This window comes from Scyliorhinus torazame, chromosome 3, assembly GCF_047496885.1.
Source record: "Scyliorhinus torazame isolate Kashiwa2021f chromosome 3, sScyTor2.1, whole genome shotgun sequence".
NCBI lineage: Eukaryota > Metazoa > Chordata > Chondrichthyes > Carcharhiniformes > Scyliorhinidae > Scyliorhinus > Scyliorhinus torazame.
Window position 1 is genome coordinate 304,581,427 of NC_092709.1, and position 19,058 is coordinate 304,600,484.

At 43.7% G+C, this 19,058-nt stretch overlaps 1 protein-coding gene across 2 annotated transcripts; it reads right to left on the reverse strand.

Moving 5' to 3' along the window:
- Positions 1 to 275: 275 nt before the first annotated feature.
- Positions 276 to 18,656, reverse strand: ino80b (INO80 complex subunit B). 2 transcript variants are annotated; one of them, XM_072497494.1, is made up of 5 exons: positions 18,526 to 18,656; positions 11,623 to 11,812; positions 8,816 to 8,922; positions 4,273 to 4,445; positions 276 to 2,938 (listed from the first exon to the last, which is right to left on the reverse strand). In XM_072497494.1, exons 1-5 carry the CDS (start codon positions 18,563 to 18,565, stop codon positions 2,480 to 2,482), a joined length of 969 nt encoding a protein of 322 aa, XP_072353595.1. In that variant the 5' UTR covers positions 18,566 to 18,656; the 3' UTR covers positions 276 to 2,479. The 2 variants fall into 2 exon arrangements, with proteins under 2 accessions (XP_072353595.1, XP_072353594.1); XM_072497493.1 differs by having other exon boundaries at positions 4,273 to 4,472.
- Between the last annotated feature and the right edge of the window lie 402 nt (positions 18,657 to 19,058).

Sequence of the window (19,058 nt, forward strand, 5' to 3'; positions counted from 1 at the left end):
ACAAGCAACAAACTTTGTATCCTAGACTTCCTGCAGAAGTGAAAAAGGACAGTCAGCTAAATTATTCCCAAGCACCTTGGGAATGAACAACTTTTAACCATTTAATTCAGTTTTTTTTAAAAAAAAAACCCAAAAACTTTAATCATAAGACTAAATGATATTCTAATCCTACATATATTATGGATACACAACTCGGGTATCTTATACATTGAATCAGCCACAACTTTTCAAATTCATGTAGTTTCCCCTCAATTATGAAACATGGCACAATCTCCTTCAAGTTAAAACATTTTTATCTGAGCGACAAATATGGTATTTACAAAAATGTTCTTATCCACTGCAGTTATAGAATAAAGATGAAGGAAACACAAACTCCAAAATATACAAATCTAAGTGCACTTTCCTTAGATACAGCACAGTGGTTAGCACTGCAGCCTCATGGCGCTGAGGTCCCAGGTTCGATCCCAGCCCTGGGACACTGCCTATGTGGAGTTTGCACATTGCAAAAGATGTGTAAGGCAGGTGAATTGCCCCTTAATTGGAAAAAAAGAATTGGGTACTCTAAATTTTTTTTAAATAATAAAAAGGAAACTTGGTTTTCTGCTCAAAATGCAATTGGCAAGAGGACTAGCCAGTTATTCTCCAATAATTTACCTCTTTCTACACACAAGAAAATTCCCATACTGAGGTGCCACTGATGGTGGAGAAACTTATGAAATCTTTCACACACACCAGGTCTCAAAATATCCAAATCAACTCCAAACACTATCAAACTGTTTTTCTCAACATTTAATTTGGAAATTTATTTTTCAGAAAAAGATATTTCCACATCTTCAGTATTGTATCCAATTCCGAAGATACAAAAGGAGATATTTAAGCCAACGTAATAATTTAGAGATGAGTAATGAAGAGGATTCCCAGCATCTTTAGGAAAACAAAACTGAAGAAACAAGCAGTTCAGCTTGCAAGGCCATCTTACGGAGATGATGGGTGAGAGCAAATGGAATGGAAAAGGTTGGCATAGAAAACTACTTCAAGGTAAACTGTGAAGGCAAAGCAAGGAGACAGGTACAAACGAGTAAAAGGCAATTATCAGAAAGTCACTCACTCAAAATGATCCACACACACACACACAATGTAGTTGAAGGCAAAGCCTTAGAACTGTTTTTGTCTATATGGGGACAGGGAGGAACTGTAGGTTCTTTCCGGATGCTGCTTCAGCTCTATCTATGCTGATGATGTTCTCATCACCTGGCTATATAATCCCTATGTATCGGAGAAGTAATATTTTTTCACCCAACAAAAAGATATTTTAATCAGCTTTTAAACATCTGAGCATGCATAAAGCAGCCATCTTTTGATTTTACTTACACATTGCTCACCATTTCCTTCCACTTTACTAACATAAATCTAGATAATCCTGCATTCTGAAATTACAGATACACAGGAGACACTCCAAGAGGAATGTTTATCTCCAACACAGTACATTCAAACTGCCACTTCTGATGAAAGGCCACGACCAGTAATGTTAACCATTTCTCACTAGGTGGCCAGCTGGGTATTCGAAGCATTTGATGTTTTTATATTCAAACTTGATGTAGTTTGAATCCCATTATCTACCACAAAATCATTAAAGCGGTACAGCAAATTCAACAGATCTTGTACTCGAGTGGGCAGCCAGTCTCAACAGTTACCCTGCTGAGTTTTGTTTGCCTCGCTTGTGCTAATCAGAGGTGTCTCTACTGATAGTTAGCCTTCCAGGTTTACTAGCTATCTGTGTGTATGCCCGTGGGGCATAGCACGTCCACTATGCATTTTGGTGTGGGAATGTTGGCGGGGGTGCATGGAATAAAATGAAGGAAGGGGAATTGTTTTAATGCAGGATTATGTGGTGCAGTGCGTTGGAAACTGGCCTCAGCAATCCTGGATTTGAATGCAATCCAGACTTGGGATGGAAGTCTATTCTGTTCACTATTTGAGTCCTATGAAATCTTGAGTTTGGCCGGTCTACGCCACTTTTGAAGTGAGCAAGGTTCCACAGCTCCAATTGCTTCCAAATTGACCATAGGAAAGGAAGGGAGAAACATCACACCAATGGGGATGAAATGCATCATTGGGGCACCGATCGGACTGTACTAGAACTAGAAGATTTACATTGGGTACTGCAGAAAACAGTTTTGTCCCTCACTGTGAGGAACACCATTACTTTTGATGATTACTGAACTGCAGACATCCATTAATCCTGCCACTAATGAAGCATATCCACTTTAGCTCTGATTGAAACAAGCATCATGATCCACCTCGTGTGTCACAAAAAGGAGCCAGACAAAGCACAGTAGATATTTCATATTACAGAAGAATCTTATTATCTAATTGTTCCCGTTAGTGCAGTAGCCCACAGGTAGCAGCTTTGCCCAATGTGCTTTCTCGGTGCCTCTCTTTCATCAGGACCGACATTAAAAACAAAGCTTGCGGCCCATCAAGCCAAACTCCGGATTAACAAATTTTTTTTATAGCACTCAAAGCTGCAAAGAGGTAACCCGGTTTTAGAACAGGAGTATTTCTTGAAGTTTGAGCAGCCCTCTATCCCACAGGTTACAGGTGTGGGGACAGGCTGTGAAATGGCTGGGAGTGGCACAGCACATCCATGTGGAAAGGAGACAGTAATGCCTATGGCATTATTTGAATATCTAATCATTGGATAGTGCACTCTCTTGGTCCTTCTCTCCCTCAGCGTTTTCACTTTGGCCTTGTTGGTTTTTGTCAACCGTTCAATAGTTTGGTTTTTGCTGTCCTCTGCTTTCTTGGCAGCTTGCAGGCGTCTCTTTCGAGCACGTTCAGCACGTTTCACCATCATCTCCTCGGTCATCTCCTTCGCTTTATAACCCATGGGCAGCTCCAGGAGTGGTTGGCTTTGCTGTTTGTGTAGCAGAGCACGCTGCAGAAACAAAAAAGATCCATGGAAGAACTTGGGTAAACATTGCACACCAAGTAATCTTGGTTTTAATGCAACAAGTTATGATCGGAGATGCACTTCCCAAAAGCAGGATCGAAACAGATTCAATAATAACTTAGAGAATTAGATAAATGCTTGCAGGGGGGAGGAATTATGGGGATGGATTATGGGCATGGTACAGAATGCAGGATTTATTAAAACCACCAAAACCTTTCATGGTTTTGAACATCTCTATTAATTCTCCTCTTAAGACACAACACTCCAGTTGGGGACTAACCTGTGATTTATAAAGGTTTAGCACAAGTCCCTTGCTTTTATAGACTATGCCTTTGTTTAAATTCAAGAATTCCCAATGCTTTAACAAAAAACAGCCTTTTCAAATTGTCTCATCACCGTCAAAGATTTGTGTGAATATATACCTAGATCTCTTTCTGCAGCCCCTATAAAATTGCACCATTTATTTTATATTCCTTCATTTTCTTTCCAAAATGCATCATTTCAAACACCTCTGCACTAAATTTAATCTGCCACCTCTGTCCATTTCACCAGTTTGTCTACATCCTCCTAAAGTTTGTTCCAATCCTCCTTATTACTACAACATTTATTTTTTAATATATAAATTTAAAGTACCCAATTCTTTTTTTCCCCCCCATGAAGGGACAATATGGCGTGGTCAATTCACCTCTTTTTGGGTTGTGGGGGTGAGACCCACGCAGATGGGGAGAACGTGCAAACTCCACCCAGCAATGACCCAGGGCCGGGATCGAACCCGGGTCCTCAGCACAGTGAGGCAGCAGTGTTAACCACTGCGCCGCCCTACTACAACATTTCTGATCTCTATGTCAACTGCAAAACTCAATAATGTCCTTTCTATCCATGTGCAGGTCATTAATCTATCAAAAAGTGCAGTGGGCCTTGAGGGAGACCACAGTTTATTTCCCTCCAATCTAAAGAAACTAACCATTACTACTCTACTTTCTGTCCCTTGCCCAATTTCCATGTCCATGCTGCCACTGGAGCGTGGCACTGACTGAATTAACAATTGTCACATTGTTGAAAAGGAAGGAGTGAAACCGTATACCATGAAATCTAACTTGCCATGGTGAGTTAAATGGGCCATCAATGTGCAAGTTCTTACAAGTTACACTCAGGCTAGGGGCAAGATGCTATCAGTGTGAAACAAACGGTGGAGGAGTGTAGATCGACCAGGAGATGCCGGAGCTTCAGAACTTGTGGAGTTTCCCTCAAATTGCTGGCCAATTTGCACATTAGTAACGTGCTTTGTTATTCCTAGAAACTTTTGCTCCAACACTCACCTGCCTGGCTGTCAGCAGTGATTCATTAATCTCTTTCTTTAGTTCCCCATTGTCATCTAATTCTCCTTTTTCCAAAGCATCCAGCCATCGCTGCTCCTCATCCTGTTCTGGCACCTGAAGAGTTTCTGAATCCAGGTCCGGTAAAGGAGATGGATCCAAGTTGCTCTCCTCATCTGCAAATGTTATGGATAATTCTTGTCCTACTCAAAATTTACACTGTCACACATTTATAACGGAAATAAAAAAAGACTACAAAAAAAAAAGACTACAGGTAAAGGAGAAGACTTTAGAATCGTAGAATATAGAGTGCAGGAAGCTCATTCAGCCCATCGAGTCTGCACTGACCATTAGAAATAGCACCCTATTTAAGCCCACACCGCCACCCTATCCCTGTAACCCAATCTAAACTTTTTGGACACTAAGCGCAATTTACCATGGCCAATCCTTCTAACCTGCACATTTTTGGACTGGGGAGGAAACTCGGAGAACCCGGAGGAAACCCATGCAGACACGGAGAAAGTGCAAACTCCACCCAGATACTTTTCTTTGAGACAAATTATTTTCTTCCCCCCTCCTTTAGTATCTCTATGACATGTGTGCTTGCCATGGAGGTGAAAGGTTAGACCACTGCTTTCAGGTCCTGAACCATCCTAGCGCTGACAATATATGTGATAGAACCAGCAGAACTGACTGGGCCTCCCATTGGGAAAGAACCAGCAGAACTGACTGGGCCTCCCATTGGGAAACACACAGCAGTGGCTGGAAAAATAATGCCAAATTAAAGGTGCTCAGCAGGTTTGCTTGTTTTTTAATTCAGCAATTTGTGAAGAAAATACAATCCACTTTTTTTTTTTTTTTTTTAAATAAATTGTACTCTCCATTCATCCCCCCCCCAACCAAAAAAAACAACATCTGGCCCCTGCAGTGAATGGTTAGGATCTGGAATGCACGGTGTGTGATGGAGGCAGACTCAATTATGGCCTTCAAAGAGAAATGGAACATTATCTGATAAGAAAACGTTTGTAGGGCTACTAGGGAAAAGTGAGGGTGATGGAATTAGATGAGCTGATCTTCCAAAGCTGGCATGGCCACGGTGGGCTGAATGGTCTCCTTCTATGTTGTAACCATTCGCTGAAATTACTAGACAATGTGTGCTGCCATTAGCCTTGGCAGATCCAAAAAAATTGCAAGCTTTCCATGAGGAGCCCCATCGAAATCATGAAATTGCTGGCTTTATGTCATGAACTAATATTAATCTTGCACTATTTATAGTGGGTGATTGCGATTTATGGTCCTGGCAAGACACCTAATCCAGGAGGATCATAAAGGGAGCTGCGAGGTCTCACTCAATAAAGACAACATTTTCCTATAAGTTTTATTTTAGCTTTTGTCATAATAATAATCACTTATTGTCACAAGTACGCTTCAATGAAGTTACTGTGAAAAGCCCCTAGTCGCCACATTCCGACGCCTATTCGGGGAGGCCGGCACGGGAATTGAACCGTGCTGCTGGCCTTGTTCTGCAATACAAGCCAGCTGTTTTACCCACTGTGCTAAACCAGCCCCTACAACCAGCCATTACAAGCCAGTCTTGGCAGCATTTTTGTGCTATTATTGTCATCTACACTCCGGTTTCTGAAGCAATTATTTTCAGAACTCAAGAGCTGTTTAGATACTTCAGAAATCCAAATTAGATCATTTCTTTCAGAAAATAATTTTAAGAATATAAGATTCATTTGAGACATGGTGCTATAAGTGCACGGGAATCATGCAAGGTTACTCAGACTAGTAGAAGATGGTCTTCCATGGGGATTGGTGACCAGACCACATTTGTTTGCAGAATGGGTATGTAAATGGAAAATTAATATCAATTTAGACAAGTTGGTATTTTGGTAGGAGGAATAAGGAAACCTTATATTCCTTGCACAATAAGAGGCTAAATGGGACAGAGGAGCATAGGGATTTGTGTGTGTAAATTCATAAATCATTTAAAAATGTAGCAAGATGGGTTGGTTAATAATGCCACACCAAACTATAAACAAGGCAGCCAAGTTCATAGAAACATAAAAAATAGGACCATAGGCAATTGGGCCCTTCAAGCCCCTCCACCATTCATTATGATCATGGCTGATCATCCAACTCAGTAACTTGTCCCCGCTTCCTCCCCCCAATATTCTTTGATCTCTTTAGCTCCAAGAGCCAAATCTAACATCTTCTTGAAAACATACAATGATTTGCCTCAGCTACTTTCTGTAGTAGTGAATTGCACAGGCTCACTACTCTCTGGATGAAAACATTTCTCGTCAGTAGTCCCAAATGGTTCATCCCATATCTTCAGACTGTGACCCCTGGTTCTGGACTGCCCCCACCATTGGGAATATCCTTCCTGCATCTACCCTGTCTAGTCCTGTTAGAATTTTCTAAGTTTCTATGAGATCTCCCTCATTCTTCTGAACTCCAGTGAATATAATGCGAACCAACTCAATCTCTTCTCATCCATCAGTTCTGCCATCCCAGGAATCAGTCTGGTAAACCTCCCTACTACAGAAGGAGTGCAAGAACATCCTTCCTCAGATAAGAGACCAAAACTGCACAGAATACTCCAGGTGTAGTCTCATCAAGGCCCTGTTTAATTGCATCCCTGCTCGAATCCTTTCGTTATGAAGGCCAACATACCATTTGTCTTCTTTACCACCTGCAGGCTTACTTTCAGCAACTGTATACAAAGTCACCCAGGTTTCATTGGCTATAAATTGAAAGAGGGGAATGTGCATCCAGATAATAATCTGCCTTCCTGCTTTTGCTATCAAAGTGGCATATTTGGGGGTAAATTCTCGAACCCATTGAAAAAGATTTAATAGGAGAACATTTGGAAAACAGTGACAGGATCGGACAGAGTCAGCTCGGATTTACGAAAGGGAAATCATGCTTGACAAAGGTACCGGAATTCGTCGAGGATGTAACTCATAGAGTTGATGAAGGGGAGACTGACTTATCCACATTATACTGCAAATGCCCACCCGGCTTGACCAAATCACATTGAATAATCTGTAATAATCTTTATTATTGTCACAAGTAGGCTTACATTAACACTTCAATGAAGTTACTGTGAAAAGCCCCTAGCCGCCACACTCCGGCGCCTGTTCGGGTACACTGAGGGAGACGTCAGAATGTCCAATTCAGCTAACAAGCAGGACTGTGGGAGGAAACCGGAGCACCCGGAGGAAACCCACGCAGACACAGGGAGAACGCGCAGACTCCGCACAGACAGTGACCCAAGTGGGAATCGAACCCGGGACCTGGCGCTGTGAAGCAACAGTTCTAACCACTGTGCTACTGTTAAGCATCTCCGCATCCTCCTCAGTTTACCCTCCTACCCAACTTTATCTCATCTGCAAATATTACATTTAGTTCCCTCATCTAAATTATTAATATATATTGTGAATAGCTGGGATCCCAGCATCAATCCCTGCGGTACCCCAATAGTCACTGCCTGCCACTCAGAAAATTACCCATTTATTCCTACTCTTTGGTTGTTAACCAGTTTTCTATTCATCTCAATACACTCCCCCCAATCCAATGCACTTTAATTTTACACACTAATCTCTCGTGTAGGACTTTGTTGAAAGCAAGTCCAAATAAAACGCATCCACTGGTTCCCCTTCATCAACCGTACTAGTTACATCCTTGAAGAATTCCAGCAGCTTTGTCAAGCATGATTTCCCTTTCGTAAATCCATGTTGACTCTGTCCGATCGCCACAGTTTTTCAAATGCCCTACTATTAAATAGTTTATCATGGATTCAATAATTTTCCCCTCTACCGGATGTCAGGCTAACTGGTCCATAATTCCCTGTTTTCTCTCTGCCTATCTTTTTAAATAGTGGAGTTACATTAGGTGCCCTGTTCCATAGTCTAAAAATATTGGAAAATGACCCCCAATATATCCACTTAATTTCAAGAGAAACAGTATTGGAAAACAGTTATATTAAAATGATACAGGCAGCCTGCTGCCTTACGGCGCCGAGGTCCCAGGTTCGATCCCGGCTCTGGGTCACTAGCTGTGTGGAGTTTGCACATTCTCCCCATGTTTGCCTGGGTTTTACCCCCACAACCCAAAGATGCGCAGAGTAGGTGGATTGGCCAGGTTATATTTCCCCTTAATTGGAAAAAACTTAATTGGGTACTCTGAATTTATTTTTAAAAAATAAAGTGATACAACCTTGCTTAGACCACATTTAGGAAATTGCGCACAATTCTTATTGATTTTCTTGTCCCTCTTCTCCAAACCAAGTAACATTTCTTCTACAGCACCCATGTTGCTGAGCCAAAAGTCTTTAAAGAATACCTAAACTTTCTGACTCTAGGTTGCTGCTGCACATGATGAAAAAAACTCCTGACAAAATTGGCACCTATAAATAAATATACAGAAAGATCCCGCCACATTAAAACTGACCAACTGAACCCACACAAAGTTGGCGAGGGTTATAGAAGTACATAAACTAAAGCTTTCTTTTGAGACAGTCAGGATGCATTGCACCTACCCAGCCAGGCTCGATACTGATCCAACGGCACTTCATCTGGTTCGTCATCAACCGTCAGTGGGCTTGGAGACTGCTTCAATTCAGAAGTCAAAGAAAAGTGGGGCACGCTGGTACATGAAAACAAAAAGTCAGAATTACATGTACAATAGAAATAAAGTTGTGTAATACTGATTATGAAAAGCATGATTAGTTTGGTTCTGTTTTCTTCCTTTCTACCTCTTTAGCTCCCCCACACCTCCGAACCATGGAGGTCACCAATGCCCAAAACATCTGACAGCAAGCCCAGAGAATCTGATCAACAGTGTCCTTCATTTCATGCAAGGGCACCAGTTTGGGGGGCGTTAGTAACTGCGCCTCTGCCGTTCCCGCCAGCACGGTACTCCAGCAGTCCAGTGGTGGTGGCGGCCCTGAGAGTTTGGGGCCAGTGGAGGCGGCATGTGGGAGCATCGGTCTGGGCCCCAATCTGTGATAATCACCGGTTTGCCCGGGGGGGGGGGGGGGGGGGGGGGGGGGGTGGCGTTGGAGGAAAAGTTTGGGTTGGCGAGGGGAAACAAATTCAGGTATCTGCAGGTGCCGGACTTCCTTCGTAAACAGGTGTCAACCTTCCCGCTCCTACCGCTAAGGGGGATTCAGGACAGGGTAGTTTCCAGAGGGTGGGTAGGAGAAGGGAGCGTCTCGGACATTTATAAGGAGCTTATGGGGTCGGAGGAGACGCAGACCGAGGAGCTGAAGCGCAAGTGGGAGGAGGAGCTGGGAGGCGAGATAGAGGATGGTCTATGGGCAGACGCATTGCGTAGAGTCAACACGTCTGCAACATGTGCCAGGCTCAGCCTGACACAATTTTAGGTTGTTAACCGGGCTCACATGACAGTGGCTCGGATGAGCAGATTCTTTGAGGTGGAGGACAGGTGCGCAAAATGTGCGGGAGGACCGGCGAACCATGTCCACATGTTTTGGACATGTCCAAAGCTGAGGGGGATTTTGCAGGCGTTTGCGGACGTCATGTCCACGGTGTTTAAAACAAGGGTGGCGCTGAGTCCAGAGGTGGCGATTTTCAGGGTGTCAGAAGACCCGGGAATCCAGGAGGAGGCAGATGTTCTGGCCTTTGCTTCCCTGGTAGCCCGGAGACGGATACTATTAGCATCGAGGGACTCAAAGCCCCCGAAGTCAGAGACCTAGCTATCGGATATGGCTAGCTTTCTGTTTGGAGAAAATCAAATTCGCATTGAGAGGGTTACTGTTGGGGTTCACCCGGAGGTGGCAACTGTTCGTCAACTTCTTTGCGGGAAATTAATCGTCAGCAGACAGGGGAGTAGTTTAGTTTAGAATAGGGGGTCAATAAGGGTGGGACATGTACGAGAGGTAAATGGCTTTTGCACTATATTTATGGTTTCATATATATTGTTTATTTTGTTGCTGTCACTATACCAAAAATAACTCAATAAAATGTTTATTAAAAGAAAAAGTGTCCTTCATCCCTTGGGCTGACAAAGTCAACTGCAGCCTCCAGCGATGTCCCAATTCAGTCTGCATCACATGGTGAACTTAGTCGGAGAGATGCAATAGCACTAGACTGGTAATTCAGCAGTCCAGGCTAATGTTCTGGGGACATGGGTTCAAATCCCACCATGGCATCTGGTGGAATTTAAATATACTTAATTAATGTCAGTCATGGCAGTCGTTATAAAAACTCATCTGATTCCTTAATGTCCTTTAGGGAAGGAAATCTGCCGTCCTGGTCTGGTCCTACATACAACTCCAGAATCGTGGTCGACTCTGAACTGCCCTCTGCGACAACCGAGCAGTCGCTGAATTAAAGGCAATTTGGGACGGGCAACAAATGCTGGCAAAGCCAGTGATGGCCACGGTCCATGAAGGAAAAACAAACTTACTAGTGGAAGGGGGACAGGACTTTGCAAATGAACAAGTTTATTTCAACCAACCCATAAATAGCACAATCCTGTCTTTCCATGGAATAATTGGACAAGTGATTGGGCATTGCACAGGGTGGCAATCCACAACAGATCCCATGCATTCCTGCACTTTGTTTAAATTTCTCAGTACGTGGTTAACAATGGTACGGCCACTTTTATTATCCATTCCCAACTGCTCACAGGTTACCTTCTTGAATTGCTGTAGCAATCATTTTACAGCAAGGTGGTTTACTACCTCCACTTCAACCAGTGTTAAAAGTCAACCAGAAGGTATCATATGTAGAACAGATCAGACAGGGGTGGCATTAGTTCACCGTAATTTAGCACCTATTTCAGTGTAACCCACAAACCAAGTATCATTCCATGATGGAAATTTCACTAATGACCATCGGAATGCTTGTTCGGTACCATAGCCACTGTACCACCACACCATTTTTCTGTCACAATTGTACATGGAATGCCAGAAATAGGGAAAATGCTTATTTCTGACCGAGAGCAAACGGTTTGCCTCGATATAATGAGTCCTTAAAAATACAGAGAGGGCGGCACAGTGACATGTGGTTAACACTGCTGCCTCACGGCACCGAGGACCCGAGTTCAATCCCGGCCTCGGGTCACTATCCGTGTGGAGTTTGCACATTCTCCCCATGTCGACGTGGTCTCCCACCCCACAACCCAAAAGATGTGCAGGGTAGGTGGGTTGGCCACATTAAATTGCCCCTTAATTCGAAAAAGAAATTGAGCCATTCAATTTTTTTTTTTTTTTTTTTTTAAATGTTTTTAAAAATACAGAAGCATTTCTTGACAGACTTCAAAATGAGTCTCATCTAAAAACAACAGAAGCGGTGGAACCTGATAATGAAGTTACGTTACCTCTTTGTACCCATGGTCTGCCCACCCAATTTTATTTTAAGCTTTAACTGGGGTTTTCCGGTGCCAGAATCAGATTCCAGAGTCTCGGAGGAGAAGCCGAGCCCCACGTCTGCCTGGTGATGCTTCTTCTTGTGTTTCTTGTGCTTCTTGTGTTTCTTCTTGTGAGAGCTGTGCCCGCCAGCTTCGTCTTCTGCAAAACAGCAAAGAAAGCAAGATAAAATGGTGCCACGGCAGCTGATTGACTGGCTGATCACCCAGCTCTCACCCTGGGCTGCCTATCACACAAATCAATAGTTAATAAAGGACTACAACTATATATAAAACTGTCCACTGGCAACCTGCTGAACTGGGCATCTTACATTTTAGAATGCTCAACTTTAAAGAATAGTTTCCAGTCGTTTTACACAATGTGCAAATTCATTATTCGGTGGGCTCACTACAAAAGTGTTCTTTACACCAATATGTTTCAATGTTATGTAATTCTCCTAACTTATCATTCCTACAAGAACGGATCCATAAAGTATACTTTGTTTCAGTGATATAAAGCTCAAAATACTCTCCAAGCAAAACAGAGGTTTGGAAAGATAGATAACTAATTGTACTGCTGACTGTCAGCTAGTGTCACATGCTCAATATTCTTACTGAAAGTCTGGTGAATGCTTGTTTCATGAAAGTCTGAAAGCTGGTTCTGCCAATAGCCTAAAGTTATAACAACAAGCCATACAGACAAAAGTTTAATCCTTGGTTTAATCCTTGATCTGTTCTCAGTTCGGTCTGGTCTCAGAATGAAGTTCTTGCAGTAAAATCTAACCATCACCAATTTAGAGTATTTTCTCAGATATTCTCTTAGGTACACCGGTGCTAGGTGCTCCCATAAGTGGTTGGAGCAGTTTATGTCCAAACCTTGACCGCTCAATAGCAGAAAATAGTTATACCAGAAAGGAACCAGTGATTTACAGGAACATAGGACTTATGAGGAGGAGGCCACAACCCTCCAAGCCTGCTCTGTGGTTTAATAAGATCACAGCTGATCTGGTGGTGGTCTCAACCCCACATTCCTTTCTGCCCCCCATAACCGTAGACTCCTGCTGTGTCTATAAAAATCTAATTCAGCTTGGAACAAATTCAATGTTCCAGTCTCCACTGCTCTGGAGGGAAAGAGATTCCACACACTAATGATCCGGAGAGAGAAGGAAAATCTCATCTCAACCTTACTCTTAAAACTGACATCTAGTTCTAACCTCCCCCATGGGAAAATAAAAAGACTTCCCGACGTAATGGGTAAGTGATGCTCATCAATTACAAAAACAAGCTAATGAATGGACATTTGACCATTCTGTCCACTGTGCTTCTGCCCAACAAAGCCTGCACATCTCCCTGTGGAGTCTCCTTCTGCCCCAGACAGTCAACTCACGTGTGCAGAGGCCCAACAACTGACTGTTCTCTCATGTTCCTTACTTGCCTGATGTCCAAAGTTGAAACCATCTATAGGCTAGTAACAATTTTCTTCTGACTCCTGCCTCCTTGATAGTACCCCCTTGCCCTTCACTCCAGTCACAATAGAGCCCTCAAACATCCTGTCTGCGCACTGCTCTCCACTTTCCTCAGAGCCGCAATAAAAGTGAATGCGAGAAATCAAATAAAAACAGAAAATGCTGGAAAAACCCTTGAAATTCAGCTCTTTTGTCCCTGTTTGGACGAAGGCTGTAATGAGATCCGACGCCAAATATTTTTGGCAAAACCTAAACTGAGATTTGGTTTGCAGTTATCCACAACACCTCCACTTTACTGATGATTGCAAGTCGATTGATGGGACAGTAATTGGCCAGGTTGGATTTGTCCTGCTTTTGGTGGACAGGACATACCTCATCAGACTCTGCTTGTGTTGTAGCTTGGCATGGGGCACGGCTGGTTCTGGAGCACAAGTTTTCATTGCTACAAGATGTTATCAGAGCCCATAACCTTCCCAGTATCCAGTGCCTTCAGCCATTTCTTGATAGCATGCGGAGTGAATCAAATTGACTGAAGACTGGCATCTGTGATGCTTGGAACTTTAGGAGAAGGAAGAGATTGATCTTCCTCTCTGATGATGATTAAATGCTATCTGGCCTTTTGCATTCATTGGGCTCCCTCCTCATTGAAGATATTTGTGGAGCCTCCTGGTTTAGTCAGTTGTCGAATGGTCCACCACCATTCAGAACTGAACGCAGCAAGACTGCAGAGCTTTGATCCCATCCGTTGGTTGTGGGATCCCTTAGCTATACCCATTACCTGCTGCATCTGTTGCTGAGCATGCATGTAGTCCTGTGTTTTAGCTTCACCAGGTTGACACCACATTTTAAAGGAATGCCTGATGCTGCCTCTGCCATGCTCCCCTACACTCTTCATTGAACCAGTGTTTCTACCCTGGTTTGATAGTAGAGTGGTGATATGCTGGGCCATGAAGTTACATTGTGGTTGAATACAATTCTGCTGCTGCTGATGGCCCACATCACCTCATTGATGCAGTTGAACATAGAACATAGATAATACAGCACAGAACAGGCCCTTCGACCCACGATGTTGTGCCGAACCTTTGTCCAGTTGAGTTGCTAGATTTGTTCCAAAGCACAGTGGTCGTGACACACATAGCATTCTAGAAACAGAAACGCTGGGAGTTGTCAGCAGGTCCCCAAGTTTCTAAAAAAAATTAATTCTGCCATTTAAAATCGGTCCATTCCGATGCTAATGAACCTACTCTGCCTTTCCACCACTTTGATTTCTTTCATATTTCCAAAATATTCAGATTTCCTTTTCAAATTTATATGATTGGACTTTACAACACACTTGCTGCTACCATGGCTGAATGACAAACCGCATTGTCTAAATTCATTCTGCAGCATATCTTACAGAATGGTTACTGGGCAGGAGGCCATTTGGCCCATCTGGTCTGCACCGGCCCTCCAAACGAGCAATATGACTTGGTGCCATTCTCCTGCCTTTCCCTGTACTCCTGCGCATCGTTTCTATTCAAGTAATCTCTAATGCCCTCTTGAATGTATCGATTTAACCTGCCTCTACCACTCTCAGGCAGTGCATTCCATAAATCTCAGCAATTTACGACTCCAAAGGAACAGTTAATTATGTCCTTTCAATGGGGAGAAATCAAGAATAAAAGGGTACAATGTCAAAATTATATCTAGCCCAGTAAGGAGTAGTACTTTTCATACAAGGGTGGAGGAAATCTGGAACTCTTCTCTCCAAAACCCTGTGAATTTTTCTGCATCGACTGACACTTTCTAGACTGAGGTCAATAGGTTTTCCCCTTTCAAAACTATGAATTTTATTTATCTTGCCAGAGCTGCTGTGTATTTCCAGATTTACAACATCCACTGCATTTTCGGCTGGTTTACATTAGAAAATAGCATCAAAGGACGTGGACAAAAAGCAGGTAATTAGCTTGAAGCACAAAATAAGATTTAACTAAATGATGTGGAAGGCTCAAGGAGTTGTTCTCAAGGATTTTGTTCCTATGAATCACCAATCCAATAACATTGAAGCACCGTACATTAAAATTCCCATTGTGGATCTCCTAGTGAGTCAATACCCTCCCCAATGCAGAACTCAGCCCACACCGGTATGGGAAGTCCCAGGTTTACTCCCCTTCTTGGGTTGAGCTCAGCCTGAGAACACAAGACATAGGAGCCAGGAGCAGATGATTGAGCCCCTGGAACTATGTCTGCCGAGGTTGATCGGATTGTAGCTTAAACGCAACTTGCTGTCTGCCTCCCATAACTCTAGATCCCACGTAAATCAAAAATTAGCCAAACTTGGCCTGGATTTTTAAAAAACCTATTTTCACAGGATGTAGGCCAGCATTTACCACCCATCCCAATTACACTGGAGAATGTGGTGGTGATTAGCTGCCTTCTTGAACCGTTGCAGTGAAGGCACATCCAGGGTGTGGTTAATGGGGTGCGGAGTGGGCAAAAGAGAGAGAAAGAGTTTCAGGAATTTGACCCAGCGTCAGTGAAGAAAGGCAATAAAGTTTCAAGTATAGAGATAACATATTGGAGAGATCTCAGGTTCGAAAATCTGACAAATCCCTGGGACCTGCTGCTTACACCCTAGGGTTCCCACCCTAACAGCTGCAGAGAGAAAGCAGGTGCACAGACTTAGATTTTCCAAAGTTCCTTAGATTCGGGAATGTCTCACTAGATTGGAAGTCACTTTTGACGAAAGGAGGGAAAGAGAAAACAAAATAGGCCAGTCAGGCTAACGTCAGTTGTTGGTAAAATGCCAGAATTTATGAAGGAAATTTTTTTAATGAACTTGGAAAAGCATTGTTTGATTAGAACAAGTCAACATGGTTTTACTAAAGGGAAATCCGCTGGACAAACTTTTGGGGATGTAATTTGCAGGGTAGATAAAGGGAAACCAGTAGATGCAGGATATTTGGATTTTGAAAAGGCTTTTGATAAGGTGCCGCATGATAAGTGCTCATGGAGTTAGGGGTAATATTAGTATAGATAGAAGATTGGTTAATGGATAGAAAACAAAGAGTGGACATAAAAATGAGGCTTTTCCAAGTTGGCAGGCAGTGAATAGTAGAGTGCCACCAGATTCAATGTTGGGGCCTCATCTACTTGCAATCTATAGTAATGACTCAGATAAAGGGACACAGGTGTATCAATGTGTGCTGATGATACCAAGCTAGGATGAAAGGTAAGTTGGGGAAGGACACAGAGGCTGCAAAGAGATACAGACAAGGGAGTGGGGAACAAGATGAAAGATGGAGTATAACATAAGGAAGTGCAAAGTTATTCACTTTGATCATAAGAATGAAAAAGCAGATTTAAAAATTTTAAAAAAATTTTTTTTTATATAAAGTGAGTAACTTTTGTGTTGATGTTCGAAGATGCACATTTGTATAAAGAATGTGGAAAGTTAGCAGGCAGCAGCAGCAAGCAATTAGGAAGGAAAATAGCATGTTGCCATTTATTGCAGAGGATTGGAGTACAAGAATAAAGAAGTCTTGCTACAGCAATTCAAAGATGTGCCGGTTAGGTGGATTGGACATGCTAAATTGCCCTGAATGTCCAAAGGTTGGCTGGGATAGGGCAGGGCATTGGGCCTAGGTAGGGTGCTCTTTCAAAGGGTCAGTGCAGACTTGGTGGGGCAAATGGCCTCCTTAATGGACTCCTTCTACACTGTAAGGACTATACAATTCTATGAACTGCCCAGGGTTTTGGCGAGACCGCATCTGGAGTAGTGCGCGCAGTTTTGGTCACCGCATTGAAGAAATATAGTATACTTGCATTGGAGGCAGCAAGGTGAAGGTTCACCAAATTGGTCCCTAGGATGAGGGGGTTGATGAGAAGTGGAGTAAATTGGGCTTTTATTCCCTGGAGTTTAGAAGAATGATGAACAAAGTTATTGAAATATACAAAAACTCTAAAGGAACTAGACAGGGTTGACACGGAGAGATTGTTCCTGTTGGTTGGAGAATCTAAATCACAGCCTCGGATAAGGGGCCAATCATTTAGGGCAGAGATGAGAAATTACTTCACTCAGCTGTGAATCTTTGAAATTGTTGTGAATGCTCCATCATTGAATATATTAACAGCTGGAAAGAAATATTTTTTTGGTGTTTTAGTGAATTAAGGGACATGGGGAACAGGCAGGAAATGGAGTTGAAGCCCAAGATCAGCAATGATCATATTGAATGGTGGAGCAAGCTCAATGGGCCATATGGTCTACTCCTACTTCTTATGCTCTTCAGTCAGGGTGGTGTGTAGCTTGGAGGGGAACCTTTAGCTGGTGGTGTTCCAATGCATCTGCTGCCTTGTCCTTCTAGGTAGTAGAGGTCACCGGTTTGGAAGGTGCTGTTGAAGCAGCCTGGCAAGTTGCTGCAATGAATCTTGTAGATGGTGCGCATTGCTGCCACTGTGAATTTGCAGTGGAGGAGGGAGTCCTCAAGCTGGTGGATGGCATGTCAGTCAAGTGGACTACTTTGACCTGGATGGTGTCGAGCTTCTAGAGTGCTGTTGAAGCAGCACTCACCCAGGCAAGTGGAGAGTATTCTGTCACACTTGCAGATTAGGGGACAGCCTTTGTGGAGATCTGGTAGCACAGCGATTAGCACAGTTGCTTCACAGTTCCAGGTTTGATTCCTGGCTTGGGTCACTGTGTGCGGAGTCTGCGTGGGTTTCCTCCCACAGTCCAAAGGTGTGCAGGTGGACCGGCTACACTAAATTGCCCTCAAGTGTCCAAATAGGTTAGGTGGGGATACTAGGTTACAGGGATAGGGTGGAGGTGTGGGTTTAAGTAGGGTGTTCTTTCCAAGGGCTGGTGCAGACTCGATGGGCCGAATGGCCTCTTTCTCCACTGTAAATTCTATGACTTTGAGGAGTTTATGACCCAGCCTCTATCGCTCTGGGGGGGGGGGGGGGGGGAAGAGAGATAGAGAGAGAGAAAAAGAGAGAAGCCAAAGAGACTAACGACTTTCAGAAATCCCTCCCAACCCCCACCCAGTCTTAAGTTGGACACTCTTAATTTGTAAACTGTGCACCCTAGTTCTAGATTGCTCACGAGAGAAAACAGCCCTCCAGCAACAGGGCATTACAATCAGCCTCAATATCTGTGGCTGGGGGGGGGGGGGGGGGGGGGTAATGCTCCTCATTCCTGATCGGAGTCTGATCACGATGCCCAATGTGGCCGAATAGCTCGGCCCGGACATGAATGTTGGGGGGGGGGGGGGGGGGGCTGGCTCTCTGACTGGATCCACAGTGTAAAATATAAACAATTATTCCTCCTCGGGAGCGGTTTTAGTTTGGATGGGAAAACCGGACCGAGGCTGCGGATTAAAGTTGGTCGTCCCCTTCCCCCGAGGCTCCCACTCGTGACAAACCATCCACTTCTTACCCAGGCCTCTTTCCACCGCCGCCTCCTTCTTCTTGCCCATCTTCACCGCCCGATTTAAAGGCCGAATTTGACTGAAACGGGGGGGGGGGGGGGGAGATGGTCAGGTCCCTTCCGGTGTAACGGCCGGAAATAGCCGGGCTGCCGGCCCACCATTGCGTAAAGGTTCCCCTCCCTCCCCCCACACACACACAAACACTGTCCGCACAACAACTGGACAAGGCACAGAACAAATCGCCCCAGGCAATAATTCACGAAGAAATGGCAGCGGATGGAGATCATGAATGAAAGGTGGAATGTTGCTAAACAGTGAGATTAAAATCAGGAAAGCCTCAACTTCCATCTCAGCTGAATGAGGTCCGACAATTGGCCCAGGAATCAGAGGGACCTCAGCCTTGGTACTTGCTTCCAGCAAGGCAAACACAGAAATAGTGGATTTTGGACAAGGTGGTTCCCCTTGAGAATCATAGAATTCCTACAGCGTACAAAGAGGCCATTTGTCCCATCAGTCAGCACTGACCCTCCGAAAGGGCACC